This window comes from Apteryx mantelli, chromosome 1 (assembly GCF_036417845.1).
Source record: "Apteryx mantelli isolate bAptMan1 chromosome 1, bAptMan1.hap1, whole genome shotgun sequence".
NCBI lineage: Eukaryota > Metazoa > Chordata > Aves > Apterygiformes > Apterygidae > Apteryx > Apteryx mantelli.
This window is the reverse complement of record NC_089978.1, coordinates 207,050,192-207,074,835: the sequence shown is the minus strand read 5'-3', so window position 1 is coordinate 207,074,835 and position 24,644 is coordinate 207,050,192. Positions and strand designations below refer to the sequence as shown.

The following is a 24,644-nucleotide window of genomic DNA, read 5'->3' as shown; positions in this document are numbered from 1 at the left end:
CCGGCCTGCGCCGCCGGGCTGCTGCCGCTGGGGCGGGGCCGGGGCGGCGGCGCGGCCCCGGCCGCCATCTCGGGGCGCCGGCGGGCGCGGGGCGGGCGCGCGGGGCTGCGGCCTGGCGCGGGGTGGCAGCGGGGCGGGCGGGCGGCCCCGGCGGCGGCTCCAGCGCTCCCGCGGCCCGGCTGTGCCTCGCGGGGCTGGCGCGGCGCCCGAAGCGCCTCGGAGGGGCCTGGTTGAATCATCCAAGCCCACGTTACGCTCTCCGAGGAGGGGCTGTGTCCTTTTTGTGTCGGCTGGGGCTTAACTCACGGTGGCCTCGATGCCACTTGATGCCTTAGCTCAGGTTGGGGTTACGGCCGCAATGCAAAACTGCTGAAGGAAACCACTTGCGCGTTGAACAAAGCTGTCTTAAGCAAAGGATCCAGCCAAATGATGTTCCCTTTGGTCTCCAGCTGTTCCCTCTGGTCGTAAGATCTGTGAGTCAGCTCTACTGTAACATAGCTTTTAAACAATAAATAACTACGCTTTCTCATCTAGCACATCATAATCTCTTGTGTCCATCCTGTACGCATGGACCATAAAACCTTCCCCCACCACAAAATGCCTGAGATGATAGTGTGGAGCATTCTGGAATCGACTGTCAGTGCAGATTAGATCGTCCTACAGTTAAAGATCAGTCTTTAAAAAAATAGGCACAACTTGAAGACAGCATCCAAACAGTGAGTGTGTCACTGCAGGATCTCCGTATCTTCAAACTCTGTAAAATACTAGTTTTAAGGTTGATCATGCAGCACTTGTATAACTCTAGTTAACTAGAATTTAGCCAAAGGTTTTTCTGATTTTTTGGAAGCAGTTAGAAGTTACTGATGGTTTCAGAATCCTTCCCAAATGTACACCTTTTGTAGAAACCAAAACATGCAAACGTCTGTGGTGAAGGCGGAGTGGTCCAGAAAATATCATAGCCACAATAGCAGTCTGATTCTGTATACAGTCTTCTGATGGGAATGTTAAGCTGTATCTACTTATTAGGATACTCTCCGACAACGATGACCATATTATCTATCAAGTTTACGTGCTAATAGGAACCTTCATTGATTTAATTCCCATGAGAGTAGGTGGTTGCTAGTGGATTTGACACAAGAACGAAGCAAAACAGTTTTTGTAGTTATTTCCTTATTTAACATGTTTAAGCTGTGTCTTGTCTGCATAATTCTGCACTGGATCATAACAGATGTAGAAAAGATACATTGCACTCAAATCCAACAAATGCAAAGCAGTCTCCTGCTACAGGACAATGCTGGCAAGTAAATGGAATAGGCTATTTGGAAAATCTTGGGTCATGTGGCTAGTGGTTTTTTGTTTATCTGAAAGTGTGAAGGTAAATTTGGAATGTTATTATATTTGCATAACCTGGGGATGAGGTAATCCTTACTCCAGTAGAGAGTCCCTATTTTCTTGCAGGTTATATTGTTTGGAAAGGGGTTCACGCTAAAGTGAAAAGACTAATCTAGAAATAGGTTTTTCACGTGGTGGATTAAACCAGAAGAAGCAGAAACTAGTAAAGAATAAGCGCAACTGGTAAAACTCTAACACAATCCTAACCAAGCAGTGAAGTTTGACAGATATCTTGAACCTTTTGTAGCAGAATATATGGAGTAATTCATGATAATACCACTTTGTCTTTTTGAAGTATCTTTCAGCCAGCATTCATAAAGCATTTAACAAGTTTACTGATGAATTTATCTGCTAGTGCTGCTGTGAGTTAGGTTTCAATCTCGTAGTCACCCTAAACTTCCCTGGCTGCATTCCCTTCCATTCCCTTCCCTTGTACTGACCCTAGCACTCCTGCAAGTGATAAGTCAGATGAAGGAACTGATCCAGCTGAAAAATAATGGAGAAAAAACTTTTTTTTTTTTTTTAATGCGATCAGTTGTTTGACCTGACTGATGTGGGACTGGTGACAGAGAAGAGCCTGTGTGCTTTTCCCATCTTCTCCTGCTCCATCACACCCCATCAGGAATCATGGACCAGTTCTCCTAATACAGGGAAATGCAGAATTGACAAGGCTCATAAGAATTAAAAATAACAAAAAAGTGAAAATGTTTTGATTTTTATCAGTGTTGTTGCAGTAGGTGTATCGAAACATCAATACTGAAAACAATGCTTGGGCATGACAAAGATTTTAGGAAATTATTTTAAATGATGTTCAGTGTACACTTAAGGGTTTTGGGATGCATATGCATGAGGAGATATGTTTGCACCATGGCCAGACATGGATTACCAGGAAGTAGATACAGTTTGGTGTCACCCTAAGAATGGGGACGCTATTGTGTCTGTCTTTGTAGAGACACAAGGTTAGAGACGATCATCATTCCTAGAACTGGCATTTGAAGCTGCTGAAAAGGGGTCAGAGCTGGACTGGAGATGGAGCTGGTCATCTAGATTGGACTAGACTGGACTACACTTGATGTGGGGGGGTTACAGCCCAAATGAATTTGGGAGAATGGGGCAGCCTTGTGTAGGCAGTTGCACAAATGTCACAAACTTTGCCTTGTATCTGATGCAGTTTGTAGGGAATGTATTTGATCGTTTCACAGTATTGCTCTACCTGTCTTTTTAAGTGGTGCAACTGTCAAACAGTGACTTTAGTTTGGCAGTGTACAGGATAATTCCCTACTGCATGAGGTAGAGATGCTTTTTTTTTTATAGTCTTCATAGTCTTGATCAACTGAGCAGTGCTAGAACGGCTTAGCAGGAAATGGAATGTATGTTTTTGAAAAATTAATCTTTAAGTGCATGCCACATGGTGACAAGATTAGGGCACGTTTTAAATCATCATTCTTTCTTAGGTCTGGCAAAAAACATTGAAATTGTAGTGAGTCATTGTTTACTTATTTGGATCAGCGCAAAGACTTTTAGAACCAGGGCTATTTGTGGAAAACTTCTATAGCCTGTTGAAAAAAACTCTCACTGCTAATACCTTGTATTTAAATGGAGCAAAATATATTAAATTCCTGACTATATTATATGTTTTAGAAATTACTGTTTAAAATATAGTCTTTGTAAGAGTGGTAGTGTTGCAAAGTCAAGCACTCAGAAGTCAGGGAATGTCAGAACAAAGGTACTGCGAACACATTTCCCACCAGTATTGCTCCTTTCCTATCCCTACAACCCCAACTCCCTTCCCTTGCATATTTGAAACTGGCTGCTTCCTTCTCCTGCCCCATCCTGGGCACAGCTATTGAGGTTATGGGGTGCTCAAGGTTCCTGGCACCAGGGTGCTTTCCTCAGCGAAGAGGAACAGCAGGGAGGAAAGTAATGTGAAGTGCTGAGATTCTGCAGAGAAATCAGCTGATGAGAGCTGACAGACTGCACATGCACAGGCATGAATGACGACTTTTGGAGATGTCTCACTTGGCTAAGAGTGGTAGATTTTATGGCCGTGAGAAAATGTCAAGGGCAACTTCGCTACTTTCTTGAGAAATTTCTCATATTGGTTCCAAAAGGTTGAGGAAGCTGGGACAAAGTGTGTTTTTCCCCAAACTCCCTTTCTGAAATAGTTATTAATGAAAAGAAGAATCATCTTTACAAAGAAATCAATCTTAACTGCTAAGCAAAATGATGCTCTGAGTAATCTGACTTAGGTCTACTGTGGAGGGTATTTTCCTTTTTTTAACTTTGGCAAAGTGTTAATTTCAAATATTGTATGGTACATTAGAGGCAGGTAAGAGACTCTTGGATATTTTTTCCAGTACAGAGGGCGCTTTTTCTTTTTTTCTTTTTCATAAGGATGGTGTCTTATGAGGTACAAAGCATGGGTATCTTTGAAAGAAAGAAAAAAAGAAGATACACTGCAGCTAAAAGACCTTTCAGTTGTCTCATATTTTTCTCTCCTTTTTGGAGCCGTCATTTTTGCAGGATGTGTGCTGCTTGCTGCTCTCCAAAATAGTCACTATATCACTGCAAAAGTCTTAAGGAAAAAGGAAGAAATTTGAGTTTTCACTCTCTTTTCTTTTTGATTTGCAATTATTTTCTCAAGTCCTTTCCTTTAGGGTGTGTGGGGTTTGTTTGTTTGTTTGGGCTTTGGTAAAGAAGCAGCTCTTCAGGTTGTAATCAGGCTGTACTTCTAAGCACAAGAATTTGGGCTGAATGTCCATGGTTTAAATTCTTCCCAAATCTTGGGTTGTTCTGTCTAGTGGATTTCACTGTGTGCGTTTATAATCATAAACGGATGAGTTAAAAATGCTAGAAGGAAGATTGCCCAGCAGTTTTATTGCTGAGATTACCATGCAAGATCCTTGGAAGACAACATCTGCATGTGTTGTCTGTACAGAGATTGTCTTGAAAAACTGTAATGAATTTAGGCTGGAAATCCTCTAAGGGCTACCACAATGCAAATAAAAATGAGGAAACACCGCAACTTTAGTTGGCTTTTATCTAGTAGCTTTTATCTAGCTCTTTTATATAGTAGCTATGTTCTCTAAGCTATAGTTCATCCTCACTCTGGTTTTAAAATATTTTATTCATATGTATTAAATTTATTGTTCTGTTGATTTATTTTTTAGCTATTTTTATAGGTTTTAAACATGTCTTCTATGCATGTGTGTTAAAATTGAATTGCTGCGCTGTGAATGTATTTTTAGTGTTGTAACAGGAAAAGCATTCTAACTTTTTTTTAAATGAGCCATCATATGTATAATCAACTTGGTTAAAACTTCCTTCCTGGTAAGTGCAGCACTTCCTTTGCATCTGGATATGAGGGCGAGCAAGAAAAGCAGAACAGCTTAAACAAAGAATTTTTTGTGTGTATGGTCTTCCTTTAAAAAAATAGAAACTTCAAAACTTAAACAAATGAGTCGTCTTCAGCAATTCAGCCTTTATTTTATAAGCAGGTAATATTTCATTGTGTTTTGGCAATTATAAAGGTGTGGTCTACAGTTGTTTGCTTTCCGGAACTCGAAAAAAGAATTTTAGTTAGCATGTTATATTGTTTCAGTTTAAAATTGTATATTTTTATCCTCTTGTTTTGTTATCTGCTAAAGCATCATTGCATTGGTGTGCTTTAGTTTTTCAAGCAGTTTAAGAGAGATTTTATGTATAGAAAGCATGGTCTGAAAAAAATGTTCAGTATGTTGTTGTAATGTATTGTTAGTGAAGGAAAGCTCAACGGGCAGCTTGTGTGAGCATGTCCAATCAGCGTTGCTTTCCTCTTTTAAACTCTTGGTGAATAACTTCCACTTTAATATTGTTCAGTGGAGACTGATTGTGAGCAACACTATTTTTGTTTTTGAAAGCCAATAATAGAGTACTCGCATTCAAAGCTGGTTTACAGCTGTTTTAGGTGGGACTTGATGTATAGGGTAATAATGTCATCAGCTTATGAGTTTTTTCTTCTTTAACAAACTAATCGTTTATACTGGAAGCGCTTACTTCAAAATTGTTGGATGTTACCAGTCTGGTGAATTGACTTTTAAATAAAAGAAGCACATCTAAGGATACTAGGCTAGGATTTAGATGCATATTAAATATCCTTCTTAGGAAATACCACTGACTTTTGAATATTAAGGGAATTTTTTGGTATAAGTTCTTATTCTTCATCACTAAAAAGAGAGGCAAAGGAGAATGTGTATAGTTTCACCTCTATTCTGTCTACAGAGAAATTTCTTGTTTTGTTTTTTTCTGTGTTTCTTAGAGCTTGGTAGGATATCGTTCTGCTCATACACAGTAATGTGTCTTTTGATTTCTATGAAAATCCACTTATGATAATATCAACAGCATCAAAACAGAAGAGGCAGGAAAAGAATCAGTGTTCAATTAAATACAAGCAACAACAAATCAGTACGGCAAATACATAGTCAAACTGCTTATCCTCATAGCTTCCCTTGAATCTGGGAAGAAAGGCCGCTTAGGATCATAAATTATAAATCACTGTTTAAAAGCTCTATTTTAATCAGTTAATCATTGCTTCTCATTGTATTGGGTTTTGTATTGAATAGGTTAGATCTGAGATGGTTTATGTAAAACAACTATTTATAACCAATAATTAAGGGGAATGGGAAATACAAAAAGTATATAACAGGGTCCTGACTGGCCTCTGATTTTAACTAAGAAGAGCTTTAAAAAAAAGAGTAAAGAGAAATGTAAATGAGAAGGTAATTGAACATTTGTATGTTTTGCTAGATTTCTTCTGGCATGGAGTTGGGGGATTATGAACAGCCTGTTGTTATGAGAGAGGAGAACAAACGAAGGAGAAGAAGAATGAAACCTCATTGTACATCGAGTAATTTGTCTTCAATGGAACTGATATCTATTGAGTTCATTTTACCTACAAGCAATAAACATACTAAAGTACCGGAAATGATGTTACTTGAAATAGCTGGCAACTGTACAGTTGAGCAAATGAAAGCACAGATTTGGATGCGTGCAATAGAGATGAGCCAAACCACAGACTTCTACCATGCATTCACACCTGATCAGTTTATTCTCCAATATCAGAAGAAAGGGCAATGGTATGAAATTTATGATAAACATCAAGTATTACAGACATTAGACTGTATACTGTATTGGAAAGTGTTACAGAAAAAGATAGGCAAGATCTACGTTGTCCAGAAACAAAAACCATCAGAAGTAGTTCAGGAATTTCAACGACAGCTTAATGATTTAATTGGTTATGATGTCACTGATGTAAGCAATGTGCATGATGATGAACTAGAGTTTACCCGTCGCAGATTAGTCACTCCACGAATGATAGAGGTAGCCTGTAGAGATCCTAAATTGTATGCAATGCACCCATGGACTACATCTAAGCCACTCCCAGAATATTTGTTTAAAAAGATCACTAATAATAACATTTTCATAATCATACATAGAGGAACAACCAGCCAAAAAATTAAGGTGTCAATTGATGACACTCCAGATATGATTCTCCATAGTTTTTTCACAAAAATGGCAAAGAAAAAGTCTTTGATGGATATTCCTGAAGATAATAGTGAGCTGGATTTTGTTCTCAGGATTTGTGGCAGAGATGAGTACATTACAGGAGAGACACCAATTAAAAATTTTCACTGGATAAGACAATGCCTTAAGAACGGGGAAGAGATCCACCTTGTGTTAGACAATCCTCCTGACCCGAATGAGGATGAGGTTCAGAAGGAAGAGTGGCCATTGGTGGATGACTGTACAGGAGTTACAGGGTATCACGAACAATTGACAATAGATGGAAAAGATCATGAGAGAGTCTTCACTATCTCTTTATGGGATTGTAACAGGAAATTTAGGGTGAAAATAATTGGCATTGATATCCCAGTTTTGCCAAGAAATACTGATCTCACTGTGTTTGTTGAGGCTAACATTCAACATGGGCAACAGCTCCTTTCGCAGAGGAGGACTTCTTCGAAGCCTTTTACTGAGGAGGTTCTGTGGAATATTTGGCTGGAGTTTGATATCAAAATCAAGGATTTGCCTAAAGGAGCACTCCTTAATCTTCAGATATACTGCGGTAAAGCACAAGGACTGTCCACAAAGGCTAACCTTCAGTCACATGAATCCCCCAACTCCGATTTGAAATGCAAAACTCAGCTTCTCTATTATGTAAATCTTTTGTTGATAGATCACCGTTTTTTGCTCCGAAGTGGGGAGTATGTGCTTCACATGTGGAAAATCCCAGGCAAAGGGGAAGAACAAGGAAGTATCAATGCAGACAAACTCACATCAGCAACTAATCCAGATAAAGAAAACTCAATGGCTATTTCCATTGTCCTGGACAAATATTGTCACCCAATTGCCTTGCCCAAGCACAGGATAACATCTGACCCCCAGGGGGACAGGACACGAGCTGAAATGCCCAACCAACTTCGCAAGCAACTTGAAGAGATCATAGCAACTGACCCACTTAATCCACTTTCTCCTGAGGACAAAGAACTGTTGTGGCATTTTAGATATGAAAGCGTAAAGCATCCCAAGGCATATCCTAAGCTGCTTAGCTCAGTGAAATGGGGACAACAAGAAATAGTGGCCAAAACATACCAGTTGCTAGCTAAAAAGGAGGTGTGGGATCAAAGCACTTTGGATGTTGGACTTACAATGCAACTTCTGGACTGTAACTTTTCAGATGAAAATGTACGAGCAATGGCTGTTCAAAAACTGGAAAGCTTAGAAGATGATGATGTTCTTCATTACCTTTTGCAGCTTGTGCAGGTAAGGTGTATTTGCATTCTTGAACTCTGGCTTCCAGGAATATTTGCATTATCACATAACTATTCCTATGTTAGTAAATGACCCTGTTTTTGAGGTCTTCAGTATTTAGTCAAAGCAGTGCTCGTTACCAAATTAACCCAAAACACACTTTGCATTTGCCTTTTGTCTATGTTCTTATCTTTGTGTTACAATTGCCTTGTCTTACAATTTGCATCTTGTGTCTGCAATAGTATATTTTTCTGGAATGGTCAATGTTAGCATAGCCGTGATGGGAGCACGTTCTAGCTGTGCTGTCTCTAACCCTGTTCATACCACATCTGGATCACATAGCACTGAAGAATTGTTGACTGGCTTTACCCGTGGTTTTGCCTTTATTTAGGTACGGGCTGGAAGCACAACAGAAAGAAAGGAAAAGCAGATGTTAATGGAGGCGAGGCCTGAAATAAATGAAATCTGGAGTTGAGTTTTATATTAAAATTGACAGTGTAGTTGCATAATATATGGCAATGCCTTCAATCTTGTACTGTTAAGGGGACCACATTTATCTAGAAACTTCTAAAAAGCTTTAAAAAGTAAATAAAGGGTTGTTATGACTCTGTATTTAAGATTAATTCATTCCGAGAAATTACGTGAAAAACTGTGTTTTTAATGGAAATGAACCACAGCTCTATCTAGCTGAAGTGCTTTGTGTGTGGTCTCCTGACAGACAGATGAAACATCTGAAAAGTTTGGGCCAGTTATACATGAGAATTGGTTTGTTGGCTTTTCATAAAATGATACCGGAGCTGGGCAGCCTGTCAGCGGCCACGTCAAGCCTGATGGCTGATAAAAGGTGTCCCACTGCTCTTCTCCATGGTGAACACGTCCCCTGAAGCAAGGCCACCCTGCAGGCTTCCCAGACCTGACAGGCCTCTGGTTCCTGTGGAGGGGCTGTCGTCCCACCGAGCCAGCAAGACTTTCATCGGAGAATCAAAGGACAGGATCGGCATTGGAAAAAAAAAAAAAAAAAAAGGAATTGCTGCAGCCTGGGAACCTGTGGGATGGGACTTTTAATTTGTTCAGAGAGAGCCCTGCTTCCTAGGAAAATGAAGTTAGTCAGCTCAGCTTTGATTTTGAAGCACTTCTGTAGTGCTTTAAAGTAGCCTTTTTAGCCTTGTCTTTGCTTGCTTGAAGATTAGGCTCCCCTGGCAGAATTTATGCACTTATGCATGAACCAAAGCAACCACAGTGGTTACCTCATTGGACCTCCCATGTAGCTGCTACTATATATATTCTTGGTGGTGAGCTTGTGCCGTATAGATGTGGCTCAGCAATTTTATTCACTTTTATATCCTAATTAGGGATTTGTGGTGGTGATTGGTTGATATGTAAGTGCATAAGAGAAGAGGTGAATTTTTTTTCATTTGTTTTTTTAAATTATTTATTCCCAGGAAATATAATTTGAGAAAATTTTACAAAGAATAAATCTCTCTAAAAGTAAATTAAACAAACTAGAGCAGCATAAAGTCATAGCAGTTTAATTTCACTTATCATTTTTAGTAAGAAATTATTCCCCAAATTTGAATCCCCAAACAGGCAAAAATGCTAGAGCCCAGCCTTTTCCTCTGCTGCTGCTTTGTCTCTTCTCCCATGGCTAATTACAGCGCATAGGCCGTTGCTGTCCTGCAGCAAAGTGTTGATACCACCGTATATTTGAAAACCCATTTTTTTCAGAGAATGGAAGTCAGGCTGCTCTGAATGGACACATTTGAAATGCTTCCTCTGAAAACGGTCATCACCTTTTACATGCGTGACTTCAAGAAAGCTTTATGGCTTATTTCACTGTGCATAGGATATTCCCAGTTCTACCTCCCAATAGAGTCAGAAATCAAACATTTTATTTCTCCCCAGGTTTGTCCCAAATAGAAGTAGTCATACCATAAAAAAGCCTGAGCAGCTTGTCGGAAAGGTCTGTGGTTCTCTGTGCAGTTAATAAAACATGGAAAGGATAGTTAAAATGCAACAAAATCCCGTTGTAAAACAAATGTCAGTAAAAAAGGCTGAACTGCTTGTATATGGCAGTGAGTAAAGCTCTTCTACGGGTGAATTGACAAGGCCAAGGTACATGTGGGGACCCTGATGAAGTGCTAGGAGACTTCCCTTAATTGCTAGCTTTTATTGTTGGTATTCAAGTGTTGAAATTTGCCTCCATGGGGAGAAAAGAAAAATGGAGTTGACTCTTTTAAATAATTATTTCTAAACCTTAAGCATCATAAGGATATTCATAATACATTTTTCTAGTATTCTTTTATGTTAAAATATATTTACAGCCCTAATTAAAGGATGTTTATTTTGTAGCAATGGCCTGTTGTTTGGCTGTATTTCATTCTTAAATTGTTTTTCAGAGGTATGCACTGAGAATCTTCAGCAAAACATATACCAGAATGAGGTTTTTAATAGGCTTTTTTGGAACTGTAAGCAAATCCTTTTACATTTAAGTAATAATCATTGGCTTTTAGGTGCCTTATTGCAGTGAAAAGTAATTTTTATTTAAAAAAAACCCTCATACCTCCTAACCTCCTACACAAAGTAAAATAATCCATATATTTGAAAACCAATTTATGCTTGTGAGTTTTGACTATTTTTGCTAAATATGATGCTGTTGCTTGGTGAAATGAGATAGACGGTCTTGCAGAGATGGTCAAGACAGCTCTTGCAGAATTATGGTAGTGGAGAAGCGCAAGTCCGGTGCTTGGCATTCTTGCCTGTTCCTTAGTCAGTGTTTGGAAACAAGTTTTTGTAGTGTTTTTATAAGTTTGTTCATTCTAGAAGGTTGACTGAAAAAACTTGATTTTTTTTTCTTTTTTTTTCTGTTGAATAAACCCACAAGAAGATTTACATTTTAAGAGTAGCACTGATACTTTAATAACAAAAAAGACAGCTGTGTGCTGCCATACTTTTAAGCATTTATACAACCCCGTGATTAGTTCGATGAATTTAGCAGACTTCTGCTGATGGCATGGTTGCTTCTTAGCAAGCTGCAGACCACAGTAATCTTGAAAGAGCCATTATATTTTGTTGAATAACTATCAGTAGAGGTTTGCGTACTTTGGTGCTTCTGAAAGCTGAGCGTACTGTATGCAGCGGGTGGCTCTCTGCACACCCCTTTGTTTTTCCTTAGTCTCCCTGTGTGTCACTTCCTCGTCTCCCTCTAGTGCCAGAACCGAAAGCCGTTTACCACCCCACTCTGTCCGTGCAAGGCATTTTGTGGCTCTGCTCCAGAGATTGCTTGCTTCTTATTTCTCTTCCCCTGTCATGGGATATACATGTATACCATTCTCCCCCTTAGTCTTAATATGATCCTCCTACAAACTCGAATGCCCCGAGCAGACAGCAATTGGAAACGAGATGCATGAGAAACCTCCCCTGGAATGGACAAATTCCCCCTCATATCCCACTACCTGAAAGTGTGATAGCTTTTTTTGTAGACAAACTCACTTGGTTATTGGGGGGCAGGAGGGTATAACAACAAAAAATTCTAATCCTGAAGCTTTAAAAAAATTGTTGACTTTTTGTTTCCACCCTTTTTTGGCAATAGCTTTGAAATATCTGTGGGCTTGGGTGGAGGGGAGGGGCTGTTGGAAGAGAAAAAATACATCTGTGCTCATAGAGTTGTTTTAAAAAAAAAAAAAAAGCTCTACTGAAGTCTTGCTCTTAATAGGACTCCATTAATACAGGAATGTATCAGGGCCTTTAGTCTATTTTGTGGTACATTTAGGGGCTAAAGGCCAGAATGCTTGAAATTATGTGCACTGCAAAGCTGCTACTGTATGCTGTGCGTGGTGCTGTTAATGGTAGGGAACCAGGTATTAAACCATGGTGTCTGAGTCTTAAAGTTGTGAATATTGTCAAAAAAATTGTTTTTAATTGAAATTTTTGATTAAAAGACAATTACAAATGAAAAATTCATTTGACAATAATCTTTTCAAGCATTCTCTGAGCAAATCATCTACAAACTATTTTCTAGTCTTGCTGTTTTTCATTACAGCCTGCCAAGACTGCCTGAGAAGGATATTGCTTTGTTTCACTAACATACATGAGCTCAAATTGGTCTCACTGGCTAGTTCCGGTATTGCTTTCATTTGTCACATTAATAATATATCTGAAGAGAACCTGTCACAAATAAAAAGTGCTTGTTAAATCAAATACAAAGAAACATTGCTTTGTTTTCTCAACTTTCTGCTTTCTCAAAAGACCTCTACTTTGTTATACTGTTTCTCCTCCTGCAGCAAAGTGGTCTGTAGATGTCATCTGTAAATTTTAAGTGCAACAGGATCTTAAATATGTTAATAGCACTTGTCTTCTACTTTTGTATTCTTCAGGCTGTGAAATTTGAGCCGTATCATGACAGCGCGTTAGCCAGGTTTCTGCTAAAACGAGGTTTGAGAGTAAGTACTTCAAAATATAGTCAAGTTATGTTAAAGCTACTGGCATTATGAAAACCCTTTCTCAAGAAATTGCCATGCATGCTAATTATAGTGTTTTTCTCCTCCTCTAGAACAAAAGAATTGGTCACTTCTTATTTTGGTTTTTGAGAAGCGAGATTGCGCAGTCTATGCACTACCAACAGAGGTTTGCTGTGATCCTAGAAGCCTATCTTAGGGGCTGTGGGAAAGCAATGCTGCAGGATTTCATGAAACAGGTTCAAGTAATTGAATTGCTGCATAAAGTCACAATGGAGATAAAATCAGTTTCTGCAGAAAAGTATGATGTCACTTCTCAAGGTATTTACTCACTGGCATTTCTTCTTTTGTGATACTGTTGCATTTTTTTTTCCTCTGTGTGTGAAAACCTAGGCAGAAAATTACTGTTTATTTAGAAAATTCTTGCATAATTTACTGTAAAAGAGCATCATTATTACTTACAAATTGCCAGTGTAGGTTGATAGGGGTTGAACCAATAATACATTTGTTTGCCCTTTCCTCCCCAAAGCGGGGAAATGTATCAATATTATAGACACCTTGTACAACCCTGTGCTTTGGCTGATCTTGAACTCTTATGCCATGCAACTGGGAAGTGCTCAGTTAAGATCTTGTACGTAACCCTTAGCTGAATGCCAGCACTGAAAAAAGAAACAACCTAGAACACAAATATTAACAGGAAATAAAGAGAAAAAGTGACATTTGCCAAGAAACACAGCCTTACCCTAAACAGTCACTAAAACACTCTTGGCAGTAAGACTGAGGAGGAGTCCAGTACAGTCTCTGCTAGCCCAAAAAAAGTAGCTTGTGGATCGGCAGTGAATATACAGAGCACATCTTTGGTGCTTTGCAATGTGACGAGCGGGAGTCCCGTGAGACACAGATGTGGTATTGTTATTTCCAGTTCCTGTAAGCACTGCTTTGGAGGCCACATTAGGGTTGTGCAATGACTATTTACCTCTGTGTTTTTCTACTTTTTTTCTTTCCTTAAGAACTTGTTTATCATCATTCCTAATTGTTGCTTGGAGTTAGGAGTAAGAAGGAGAAAACATATGACACCATTCAAGTTCCAAAAGCTGTAGAGAGAGAGACCAGCTCTTCTTATGAGTTCAGGCTAATATGTCCTAGGCCATGAAGTCCTTGGCTCAGAAAGTCGTTCCTGCTCTGGTTACTTAGAGGTGAATGTGGTGGTATTCAGGATGCAGGTGCTCTTACAGACTTTGTCTGGAGAAGTGTATAGTCCCCTGAGGAGCTGACTGTTGTACTTACTGGCTCTTAAGAGATATTATTTGTGGTTGGAAAAATTATCGGATATTTGTCAAAAATGAGGTATAAACACAGATCATTGGGTACTCTCTTTAGTCTTTCATTAAAATTGTTAATGTAGCTTTAAAAATACACTTTATATAGTCATGTAGAAGAAATCTAAATGAAGTATGCATTTATTCTTCAATATATAATATGATATCATTTATCTTATGGGGTGATTTAGGGAATTTATTAAACCTCCATATGAAATATTCTTTCTAAACAGCATTTTAAATTTATCTGTAAGTGCTGTTTAATATAAACATATGTGGGCAGAATCCCACTTTTTGTAAAGCAACCTACAGCTGTTGCAGATGTACGTGTCTGTACTGGCAATGGTTTCCATAATACATTACTTTTGAAGAGGATGAGGGAAAAGAAGATAAGTTTGACGAGAAAACAGTCACATTAACACCCACCAGATTTTGAAGTTAAGTAATCTTTGTATGTAATATACAGCAGAACGTTGAAAGATTACTTATATAATTGACATTTTCACTGAATAAGGCTTCCTGAAACTATGGAGTGTCCTGCTAATGATATATCTAATTCAATTTATGCTCAGATTACTGAGAATATGATTTTTCCTACAGGCAGCCTTTGCTTGTTAAATCTTTAAAAACGTATTTCCTCAATTTTCTGCTTTAGTATATTGCTACTTCTTTGCTCTAGCGTTTCCAATATTCATACATATTTATACTTTTAGTCTGAATGTATTGGACTGTTGCATTTTAGTCTTTCATGCAGTCTCATCCAATTTTTGTATATATTTTTCTTCTTCCACTATTTGTGGATTTTTTTTCTTTAATAAATTCCCTCCTGTTAGGTCCATAGTAGTCTAGTAGCAATCATGCTCTGAAGATGTTTCTCTCACTTTTCATGTAAGCTCTTTGTTTATATCTAAACATAGCAAGTGATCAGAAATAAATAAATTCTTAAGATCATAATATTACCAGCTTATATAAGGTTGTCTGCTTTCATCACCACTCTGTTAGATGATCTCTCTTCCAAATATGTCTGTGCAGCTGTTTCTTCTCTTAATATAAATAACACTTTGTTCTTAAGCTAGATCAACTTGGAAATATTTTTAGCAAACACTTTCAGTTGTATTTTAAGATCAGCTAATTCCTAATCTTTACTAGCTTCAATTGTTTGTTATACAACTTCCAAATTACATTGTCTGAGATAATTAGAAGAATTATTGAAATCAAGCTATTTGTATCCAGAGCCTGTTGCCTAGCAAATTAGTAATTACATTTTAGGAAGTTATTTCATGGCTTAGTTTACTACAACCTAGTTTTGGTTTGGTTTGCTTTGGTTTGAGGAAAGGTATCTAATTATAATGTTCACTTATTAGCTCCTATAATTTGCTGTCAGAATTTTTTTACCAGAATGGATATTGCATCAGTCTCCAGGCATTTCTAGGTAGTTCTTTTCTAAAAGCCTTTAAGATAGGTGTCACATTTGTGTCCTCTGATTTCTCAGGTAATTCTCCTGGCTTGACTGACTTGAGTTGATAGCAGATTTTTTCCTCATTTAAAATATTCTTTTCCTCTTCATATTTTTTCTCCAGGAATACTTCTACACATATTTGCAGTGTTTTATCGCCTATGCTATGTAGTTGTAATTTATTTTTGAATAGTGTTCAGTTCTTTGTCCTAAAACAGTAATAGCAAGTGTATTGCTTATGTGGCTAATGCCCACTAGCTGGGTTGAACAAAGTGTATCATATATAGTATTATGTATATTGTTTTACGCTGAAGATTCAGAAGCCTGCAGGTTTTATGAATGAAAATGCTCTACAGATTCAGTTTATATATGGATATTAAAAATCTTGTTCATATAAATAAATGGCAAATGTTACTTTTATTGGACTATGAGATTAACAAGGCTGAAATATGAAACAAGTTTTAGAAGGATAGGAAATTCAGTATATCTATAGTTGGAGTCCTTATGATCACAGTATAATTGATGCCGCGTGTTCAAAAGCTATGAGTCAGGCTGCAAGAACAATAAAGTAGGTTAAAATAAGATTGGAAAATGTTAGGTGCTTTAATTGCCTTCTACTTCTGAGTCTTTGGGGTGAAGAGTTCAAGATCTCCTTGGCAGTTATAAGGGTAAAATATTTCTTTTGTGTATTGTTCTGTGTTTTGTTTTGTTTTTTGAACGAAAGGTGACATTTTAATATAATCTCCTAAACCCCTGGAGATGGAGCGTTAAGAACACCACCAAGCACTGGTAGCACTGTATAGTGGGCTCATTACTTGTGTGGTGCTTGAAGACGTTAACCTCAGGTGTCTGAAACAAGCCGAACCGTTCATAGTGCAAGTTAAAGTTAGAGTTTTTCTCCGCTCTTCAAACTGAGAGAACGTGAGGAAAGCAATTTAAAAAGTAGCTAACCTGAGGATTTTTTTAGCTAAATCATGATGCTTAACGGATTTGATTAGCTGTAACTCTTTTCCTTCCAAATTTGATTCCAATGGGATTTCTTACTTGCAATTGCAGTTATCACACAACTTAGGCAAAAGCTTGAAAAACTACAGAACAGCAAACTTCCAGAAAGTTTTAGAGTCCCATATGATCCTGGGCTAAGAGCAGGAGCCCTAGTGGTAAGTACATTTGAGTTTATACAAATGCTGTTTGAAACATCTCTTATCTGCAAGTATGTTTCATTTGCTAAAAGTTTTTGCTAATATCTAAAGATCTTGCTTTTGTTTGCCTTGAGATTCTTGCCTGTGGATGTACCTTATTTCGCAGTGAATACTGTGGCATTTCTTGGCTTCAATAAGTCTTTGTTCCCAAAGCTAAAAGCATTTTTCCGAATGCAACTGTGTGCCACCTTGCACTAAAAAATACAGCAACCCATAAAATCCTAATTTTTAAATGGCAGTTACGATTTTTCCATTAATTTAATCCAGGATTTAACCAGGCAACTGACTTTTTTTGCATTAAAAACCTGTATAAAACTGCTTTAACTGATTTTTGGTCTCTGTTCCTGCAGTTACTTTCTTTGTCTTATCCTGATTCACATCTGTCATTAAGGTTTAGGTATGGACCTTGGTCTTACTGACAAAAAATGTCTATTGTAGCTATTTCTGAAAGAAACAATTCCTGTTTCTAAAGAAAAAAATTTCCTTCTTAAAGGAAGCAATTGAAAGTAGCTATGTCCAAAGTTAGATGAGCTAACACCTACTCTTTTTTTCTTTACTTATATGAACAAAAATGTTTGCAATAACAAGATATATTGGTGAGCTTTCATTTCATCTTCATTCCAACAAATGTTAATTGTCCATAAAGTTAAAATCCTTGTAGACTGAAATTTGACTGGTCTAAACCAATATTTGAGGCAAAATCAGTGTTTCTAGTAAATTCAAAGATTTAGCAACCTCTTTTCTTTTTTTGAAAAAGAGATGGTAAAAACTGTTTTCTTTTAAACTACAAGCTCAGAATCTCAGTCTGTGAGACAGGTATTCCAAAATACTCTTTTCTGATGTCATTGATTGTCCGCTCTCAAACGCTCATTCGTGAAGTTGCTCTTACTGTTTTAGGTGGCTTTATTGTACATAGTAATGTTTGACAATGAACCAGGGATTCAAGAATAGAAAGTATTACAGTATATACCACATTTGTATTAGACAGAGAAAACATTTGCAGTAATGCAATTTTAGTAGTTTCAATGCTGAATTTCTCAAGATTAAAAATGTAATAAAACTAAGTGAGGTTTTATCTGTTATTTTATGAATGACTGTGTTGAATTACTTCCACAAATGCCATTGAATTTGACTGAATGGAGGGAGTTGAATAGAATCAAGCAGTCTGGGATCTGAGTCACTCTTATCCAGATCACTAGAAGTCATGGGAGAGGATGATGTGGTAAATTGCATTGGGCAACTCTTATTTTCCTGTTTTGCAAAACAGCTATCAAAGGGCTGTTGGGAGCTTTCATATTTGCCAGTGATGTCAGAATCTCTTATTCCTAGTTTTCAAGTTCTTTCAGCCTGAACCAGATTTACAAGCTAAATCCAGTTTCAGAGAGTCAAGGTGGGCTTTTTCCAGCTCCTTTATTATGGACAGCATTAAAAGTTTGCAGGTTCAGAGGCTTCATGTGGCAAGTGAATGCCATTCTTTACACATGCTTTAAGTGTTTTTCCTGTGGTATAACTGCTTGGACGCTGGATATATGATTGGAAGCAGCTCTATAGCTGATGCTTAAAAAGGTTAGTTGTGTTGATGCTGGAGTACAATGCCTAACAATAAATTTATCTTTCACAGATAGAAAAATGCAAAGTAATGGCATCCAAGAAGAAGCCCCTCTGGCTTGAATTTAAATGTGCAGATCCCACAGCTCTGTCAAATGAAACCATAGGCATTATCTTCAAACATGGAGATGACCTCCGACAGGACATGCTTATTTTACAGGTATGATAGCTGAAATGCTATATTGAATGTCTAAAATGAATAATGTAAACAAAATTTATATTTAAAAAACTTTTTACTTTGCAGAAGTGTGTGTATGTTATCCTTATTGTCCACATAAAATATGAGGTCTTTCATTTGTTAAATTGTGCATGACAGTGGCTGACATCAAAACTGGATTTTCTTTTCTATACTACAGTTTTCTGTATTACTGTTACCCTGTTCTCTCCTGCCGCATTCACACTTTGGTGGTCTAGAGAAAGAATATGTTATATAGCACAAGATGGCCTGTTTTTCTGATGAAGAATTTTTCTCATTTATTTATGTATTGGATGAAGTTACAAAATAAAAACAAAGTGGTAGGTAGCATCACTCTGGTAATATTTCACTGATTGCTCAAACAAACTAGTTTATTAGCACTTTGGGGGATATTTATGGAAAAAAGGTGGACGTACCTGCTAATGTGTTGAATCTCTGCTCGTGTAGAAATCATAAAAGATATTTTTTAAGTAGAGATTGCCTAGACACAGGACAGATGAGGAAATATAAACCCTGGTTCTCTAACTGATAATATAGAATGGCTGCACACTTTCTGTGTTTCTTTCTTAATCTGTAAAATAGACAAGTAAGTTTAGCTTCATCTCAGAAATCTAGGTAGGGTTATTTGTCTGAATAATAATAATTAATGCACAAACAACTTGAAATAACTTAAAGTGTATATATTTGTTTTTACAACTAGATTCTTCGAATTATGGAATCCATCTGGGAAGCAGAATCTTTGGACCTTTGTTTGTTACCATATGGTTGTATTTCTACTGGAAACAAAATAGGTATGAGATCACACTTAATGCAATTAGAAACTCAGAATACCATAGTTACAGAAGTTGTGTATAGGAGAACTATTCCAGTATAGACTGTGGTCCCGAGATGAATGGCCACTTCTCAAGCCTTTGGTGAGCAGTCTTCAGTAGTGTCTTGGCAGTGTTTTCTGCCCTTCTGAATGGGTGTCCTCTTATTGTTAGATTAACTAAACTGACAGTGGTTCCTGAGCAGGATCCAAACAGTTGGTCTTGCAATAAATTTACCTTTAATAACAATATTTGGTATGAAAATGTGGTGAAAGCAAATTACTTATTCAAAATATATTTTAATGTATTGATAAGAATAAAATAGAAAAAAGGGTTAAAATAGCAAAACATTTATGGTTTTTTCTGACCAGAACTTCATACCCCATACTACCAAACTATGTAGAAGCAACTGCACTACTCAACACATGTGCGGGCAATATTCCTCAGTGGGCATAGTTCCTGCAGCACAAATGATCAATTTTCCAGACTTCATGGTGAGAGAGATCAAAGAGTTGCTTAAAAAGCTTCCTGGAGAGCAGTGTGATGATGTGTAGAGCAACCTGATCAGGTATGGAGGAATCAGTTTAGATCTGTTAAAGCCAAACTGATATCCAATTCGTACATCCTGATGGCTCCAAACTGATTCTTCATATATTATGCACATTCACATTGTGTCTACGTTATCCCAGTTTCCTAGTATCTAGATAATGCAGAATTGACAGTAGAGTCAATTATGCTGACCAGTTCTTGAACAACTGGCTGGAGGAAAGCCTCCTAGGTTTACAAAAATGGGCCATCCCCAGAGCTATTAAGCTATTGTGCTGAAAAAATGCTTTGGCTCTTATAAACCAGTGTCTTAATGAGACAGGTTTGCAAGTACAGATCTGCAATTTACCCAAAGCTTGAACATGTGTAAAAATTAGCAAGTTTGTTAAGTCCTGTCACCTGTGTAGCAGGCAGTGTGATAGTAACTGCATGGATTGATAAAACAATGATTAAAATAAATACTGCCACAGATCTCCCATGCTCACCAGTTTTTTAGTTCTCTCTTTTTTTCTGCAATATATTTGGCTTTATGTATAGAAGAACAATGAACTGAGTCCCAGTAAAATTAAGGACTCTTTTTAATATATATCTGTAACATACTTCCTCTCTAAAATACATTGCCACATAAAATTTTTATCATTCATTCTTTTGGCTTCAAGATTTCTCAGCAATGCAGAAAACCCAAATTCACTGATAAAACACTACACAGTATGACAAAAAAGAGTTTTCTCGCGACAGGATGCAAGGCAACAGGCACAAACTGAAACACAGGCAGTTCCATCTGAACATGAGAAAAAACTTCTTCACTGTGAGGGTGACAGAGCACTGGCACAGGTTGCCCAGAGAGGTGGTGGAGTCTCCTTCTCTGGAGATATTCAGAAGCCGCCTGGATGGGATCCTGTGCAACGTGCTCAGGGTGACCCTGCTTGAGCAGAGGGTTTGGACTAGGTGATCTCCAGAGGTCCCTTCCAACCTCAACCATTTTGTGATTCTGTGATTCTTTTTCCTAATATAAGTGCTTTCAAATTAAATAGTATTGATCAAATTCTAATAATAAAGGAAATGGAACATGATATATCAAAATACTAATTGCACTTTAACTGTAAATATAAGGAGAGCAGGGGAGGGTTACCTCTTCTTTTAGGTATATTATAACAAACCTAAGCTTTTAGAGAGATTTTAGAATTTAATTTAATTTTGTAGAAATCATCTTAAAGCAGTCTAAAGCATTAAAATAATAGAGGAAGGTGAAGGAATTGTGCCAGTGATTATAATATTCTTAAATTCAACTTACAAACTTCATTATTCTTTCATGAATTCTTAATAGACTCCCCATTCTTTTATTTCAAGGAAATAATTGTTTATTTTCCTATATGCATGTGGGAGATCTAAGAATTAAGCTTCCCCTCAGCACCACAGTAGGGGCATGGTTAATCGCATAACGGTTCCTGTTCAGTTTGCTGAGAATACCTGCAGCCTTAATTAGTAATACTCAATGTGGGACCCTTTAATGTAGAGCCTAAGCTTGTTTGGAACAAAACCAAAGAGCAGTGGCATGCAAATGTTCTTCCACAATATTCATATGTCGTCCTCATCCAGGTTTGTTCTTCCTTCCCACTTAATATTTTCCATGAAACTTGGGGCAGTTTCTGAGCCAGGGTAGTGACACAAGGACAGTACCCCATTCTGCACTGAGCATAGAGAGACAGCCAGATGTCTTCCAGATTTCCCAGTACCTGGCTGGCATCCCCTCCTGTGCAGATCTTTCCCAATTTGTTGAAGACATTTTTATTCAATGCAGTTTTGCAGCTTTGGAAACATCTGTACTCTCCACTGTTGCTGCCAAATAGACCTGAGTAGGAAGATTTTTTCTTCCATGTATCATGGATAAAAGATTGTGCCCTATTTTTGCTCCCTCTGACATGGCCGTATATATTCCTGTCTCCATGAGGTGATTACCACTGCTTACTGTATAGTATCGCTGCCAAATTTAAAAAGTTCAAGCTGGCACATAATGTAAAAGTCACCTGCTTTAGTACCACAGATCTCCAGCACTTCCTCCCCATTGAATACAGCCCAGGTGAGATCTTCTGTCGCAGTTACTGAAGCCTTCTCTAGGACTGACCATACCTACCGAGAGGCATATCTGTATTTCAAAAGGGTTTTCAGTAGAACTATACTGTTAGTTCCAGCAAATAACTTTTTACCATGATACCTTTAAAGTATTTTCTTGGGCAGAATAAGATGTACAACATTTCGTATAGGTTTTATACCGCTCTTTTGGCACTTTTATACCACTCTTCTGACACTGCACTGGAGAATGAACGGTACAGGGTTTTTGTTAGCATCTGCTTTAAAATCTATGGATTTTTCACACTGCTAATGAACATAGCTATGTTGGGAGAACTTTAAATGCAAAGAGAAGCAGAAGATGCCTCCTGCAATAGCTCCATTCCCCTGGAATTGAGCAGCTCTTCGCCGGTAGAGGGAGATTCATGAGCACAGGCAAGGGAAGTGTTTTTAATAGCTGAAATGTGATCTGGAACTTGCTCTGAGGAGAACAGCAGCTTGACAAGCACAGACCAAAATGCAGAGCTTTTAAATTTGTTGTTGTTTGGCAGTCATATTTCCACAATAATTTTATTATAAACAAAACCTCATCACTTTCAAGACAGGAGAAATACCTCCAGGGGATAAATTAGCTGTGGGTGAAGGCCAGGAAAAGATTACTACTTTGTCCTTCTGTTCTTGGAAACATTGCAGAAAATACAGTAAATGCTAAAGGGTAAGAATGTGAATAGGTAGAAATTCATCAGTTTCAGGTAGGGAGACAAATCCAGATCAGAAACTGGTTTGAATCCCTTTCAGGAGGAAGGGATATTTTTGCTTGCATGCTTTTCTTTGAGCTAGGGCTTTTACTAGAAGACCCTGTTGAACTTACTCCTGAGAAAGAAAACATAATATTTCCAGTTCCCAAATCAATCTGTCTGAAAACTGACCTTTCCTCACAGTGGCATGCCCAGCACAAGGGCAGTCTGCATTTGCTAGTCTGTCTGCAGAGAAGAGTTGTGCTACAGCTTCTGTTTCTGCTTTCTCTCTCCAACTTCTTCATCGCATGCCTTGTTAGCAAGAACAGTACAAGTCCTTGTTTCTGCACCATGTTGCTGTGAGGTGCTGAGTTGCCTCTGTGAAGATCTGTTCAGTTTAGGGACTTTCACGCTTGCCTACTGTTCACTGTCCCTTGCACAGTGGGAATGGGCTGGTTATTTGATTGCATTTCTCTCCTGATGAAGAACAGTGTGTTCGTACTGACTCTTACCGACCTCCAGGTCCCAAAAGCCAGAGCTTTCCACCAACAATCCTGTTGGTACACCTCACTGTGTACCTCCAGCTCTGCTCCTCTGCCACAGCTCTGGCAACACCTGGGTTGCCAGGGTACTGTAATGCTGCGGCTTCTCTTCAGCTCCTCAGTCCTCCTGCAGCCAGATATATGAAGTTGGAGAGAAGCTGCTGGAAATGTGAATGGTACCTGGGCTCGTGGAAGGGATCAGAACAGGAAAGCTAGTTCCTGTACTCAGGAAAAGCCTCATACAGCAGTTCCCACCTCATCATGTGATTCTTTTCATTTTAAAAAGTTTTATATTCTCAGGGAAGAGTTCAGGATTGCCAAGCTAGTTATGAACTCTGGCTGGCTTCAACTGGGAATGAACACGAACTGCTGTTACTTGCAAAATAAATATCTGCTCTCAACCTATGAAATTGTGCAGTTGATTTAAAAAAAACACTGTTTTAAATGTAATTTTGCATATTTTTGAAATACTTTAATATTAATATAAATTGTTATTTCTCCCTTGTTTTCTGTAGGAATGATCGAAATTGTGAAAGATGCTACAACAATTGCCAAAATTCAACAGAGCACAGTTGGCAACACTGGTGCATTTAAGGATGAAATACTAAACCAGTGGCTCAAGGAAAGATGTGTGATTGAAGAAAAGGTGAGTTGTTTGAATTCTTAAGTAGGATTTTCAAATGCACCCAAGTAATTTAGGAGCACAGAGCCCATAAGTTTGTGTTTGAGTTACTTAGAGGAGTTTGAAAAACCCATTCTTTTTCCCTGTATCCAGCTGTGAGTTTCCGCAAAAGTGCCTTCTGCATCCAGCTGGCAGTCAGGCTCCTGAGTAACAAGATGCTTTAAAAATGACTCCTTGGTCAGTGGTATTTACAAGTGATACATGGGGAGCAGATTGAAAGGACATCTAGGAGAAATGAAAGACAGTGGGGCGTAGAGGATATAAGTGCAGGCTTGGGTACACACAACTTCTTTGCTACTAAAGCTTTCTTCCTGCTTTTTCCTTATAAAAGTGTGGATAACTATATGCTTACTGTATCTGTGTTAAAAGATAGAGCCTGCTGTTGCAGCATATTGAGTGTGATGCGGGGTAGTGATCTTAATCTCTTTTGTGTAAGTGTATTATATAAGAGAGTTGTCTAACTTTTGATTGATACATGTTGACAGAAAGACATCTGACTGAGAATAACTGAAGGAGTGTTAGTTTTTAGCACTGAAGCATTTAACATCGCTAAGATTTTTTTTTTTTTTAGTTTCAGGCAGCTGTGGAAAGATTTGTTTATTCTTGTGCTGGTTACTGTGTGGCAACCTTTGTACTTGGAATAGGAGACAGACACAATGACAACATTATGATTACAGAAACAGGTGAGTTTTTTCTTCTTTCTCTTTTTAAGATTTACATAGAACAAGTAGGAGTTGGCTGTACTTCACTAGGTATATGTTTTAATTTAACAAATAATGAATTCCACAATGAATGAAGGGACACAATCTAATTCTGTCAGCCTTATTTAGAAGTTCAAGCCC

The 24,644-nt window shown here is 38.0% G+C and overlaps 1 protein-coding gene across 3 annotated transcripts in view; it reads left to right on the top strand.

Annotated features, from left to right (window-relative positions):
- The first annotated feature begins 283 nt into the window (after positions 1-283).
- Positions 284-24,644, top strand: part of PIK3CG (phosphatidylinositol-4,5-bisphosphate 3-kinase catalytic subunit gamma) — a 33,580-nt gene continuing 9,219 nt past the window's right edge. The window contains exons 1-10 of one of the 3 annotated variants that reach the window (XM_013946535.2): positions 284-716; positions 4,829-4,889; positions 6,178-8,193; positions 12,555-12,620; positions 12,731-12,956; positions 16,467-16,570; positions 18,234-18,380; positions 19,117-19,207; positions 23,636-23,766; positions 24,374-24,485. In XM_013946535.2, coding sequence (XP_013801989.1) covers positions 6,190-8,193; positions 12,555-12,620; positions 12,731-12,956; positions 16,467-16,570; positions 18,234-18,380; positions 19,117-19,207; positions 23,636-23,766; positions 24,374-24,485 — 2,881 coding nt within the window. In that variant the 5' untranslated portion in view covers positions 284-716; positions 4,829-4,889; positions 6,178-6,189. Of the gene's footprint in view, positions 717-4,717; positions 4,890-6,177; positions 8,194-12,554; positions 12,621-12,730; positions 12,957-16,466; positions 16,571-18,233; positions 18,381-19,116; positions 19,208-23,635; positions 23,767-24,373; positions 24,486-24,644 lie in introns of those variants that run through there. The other 2 variants (XM_067316343.1, XM_013946534.2) reach the window with 2 other exon arrangements.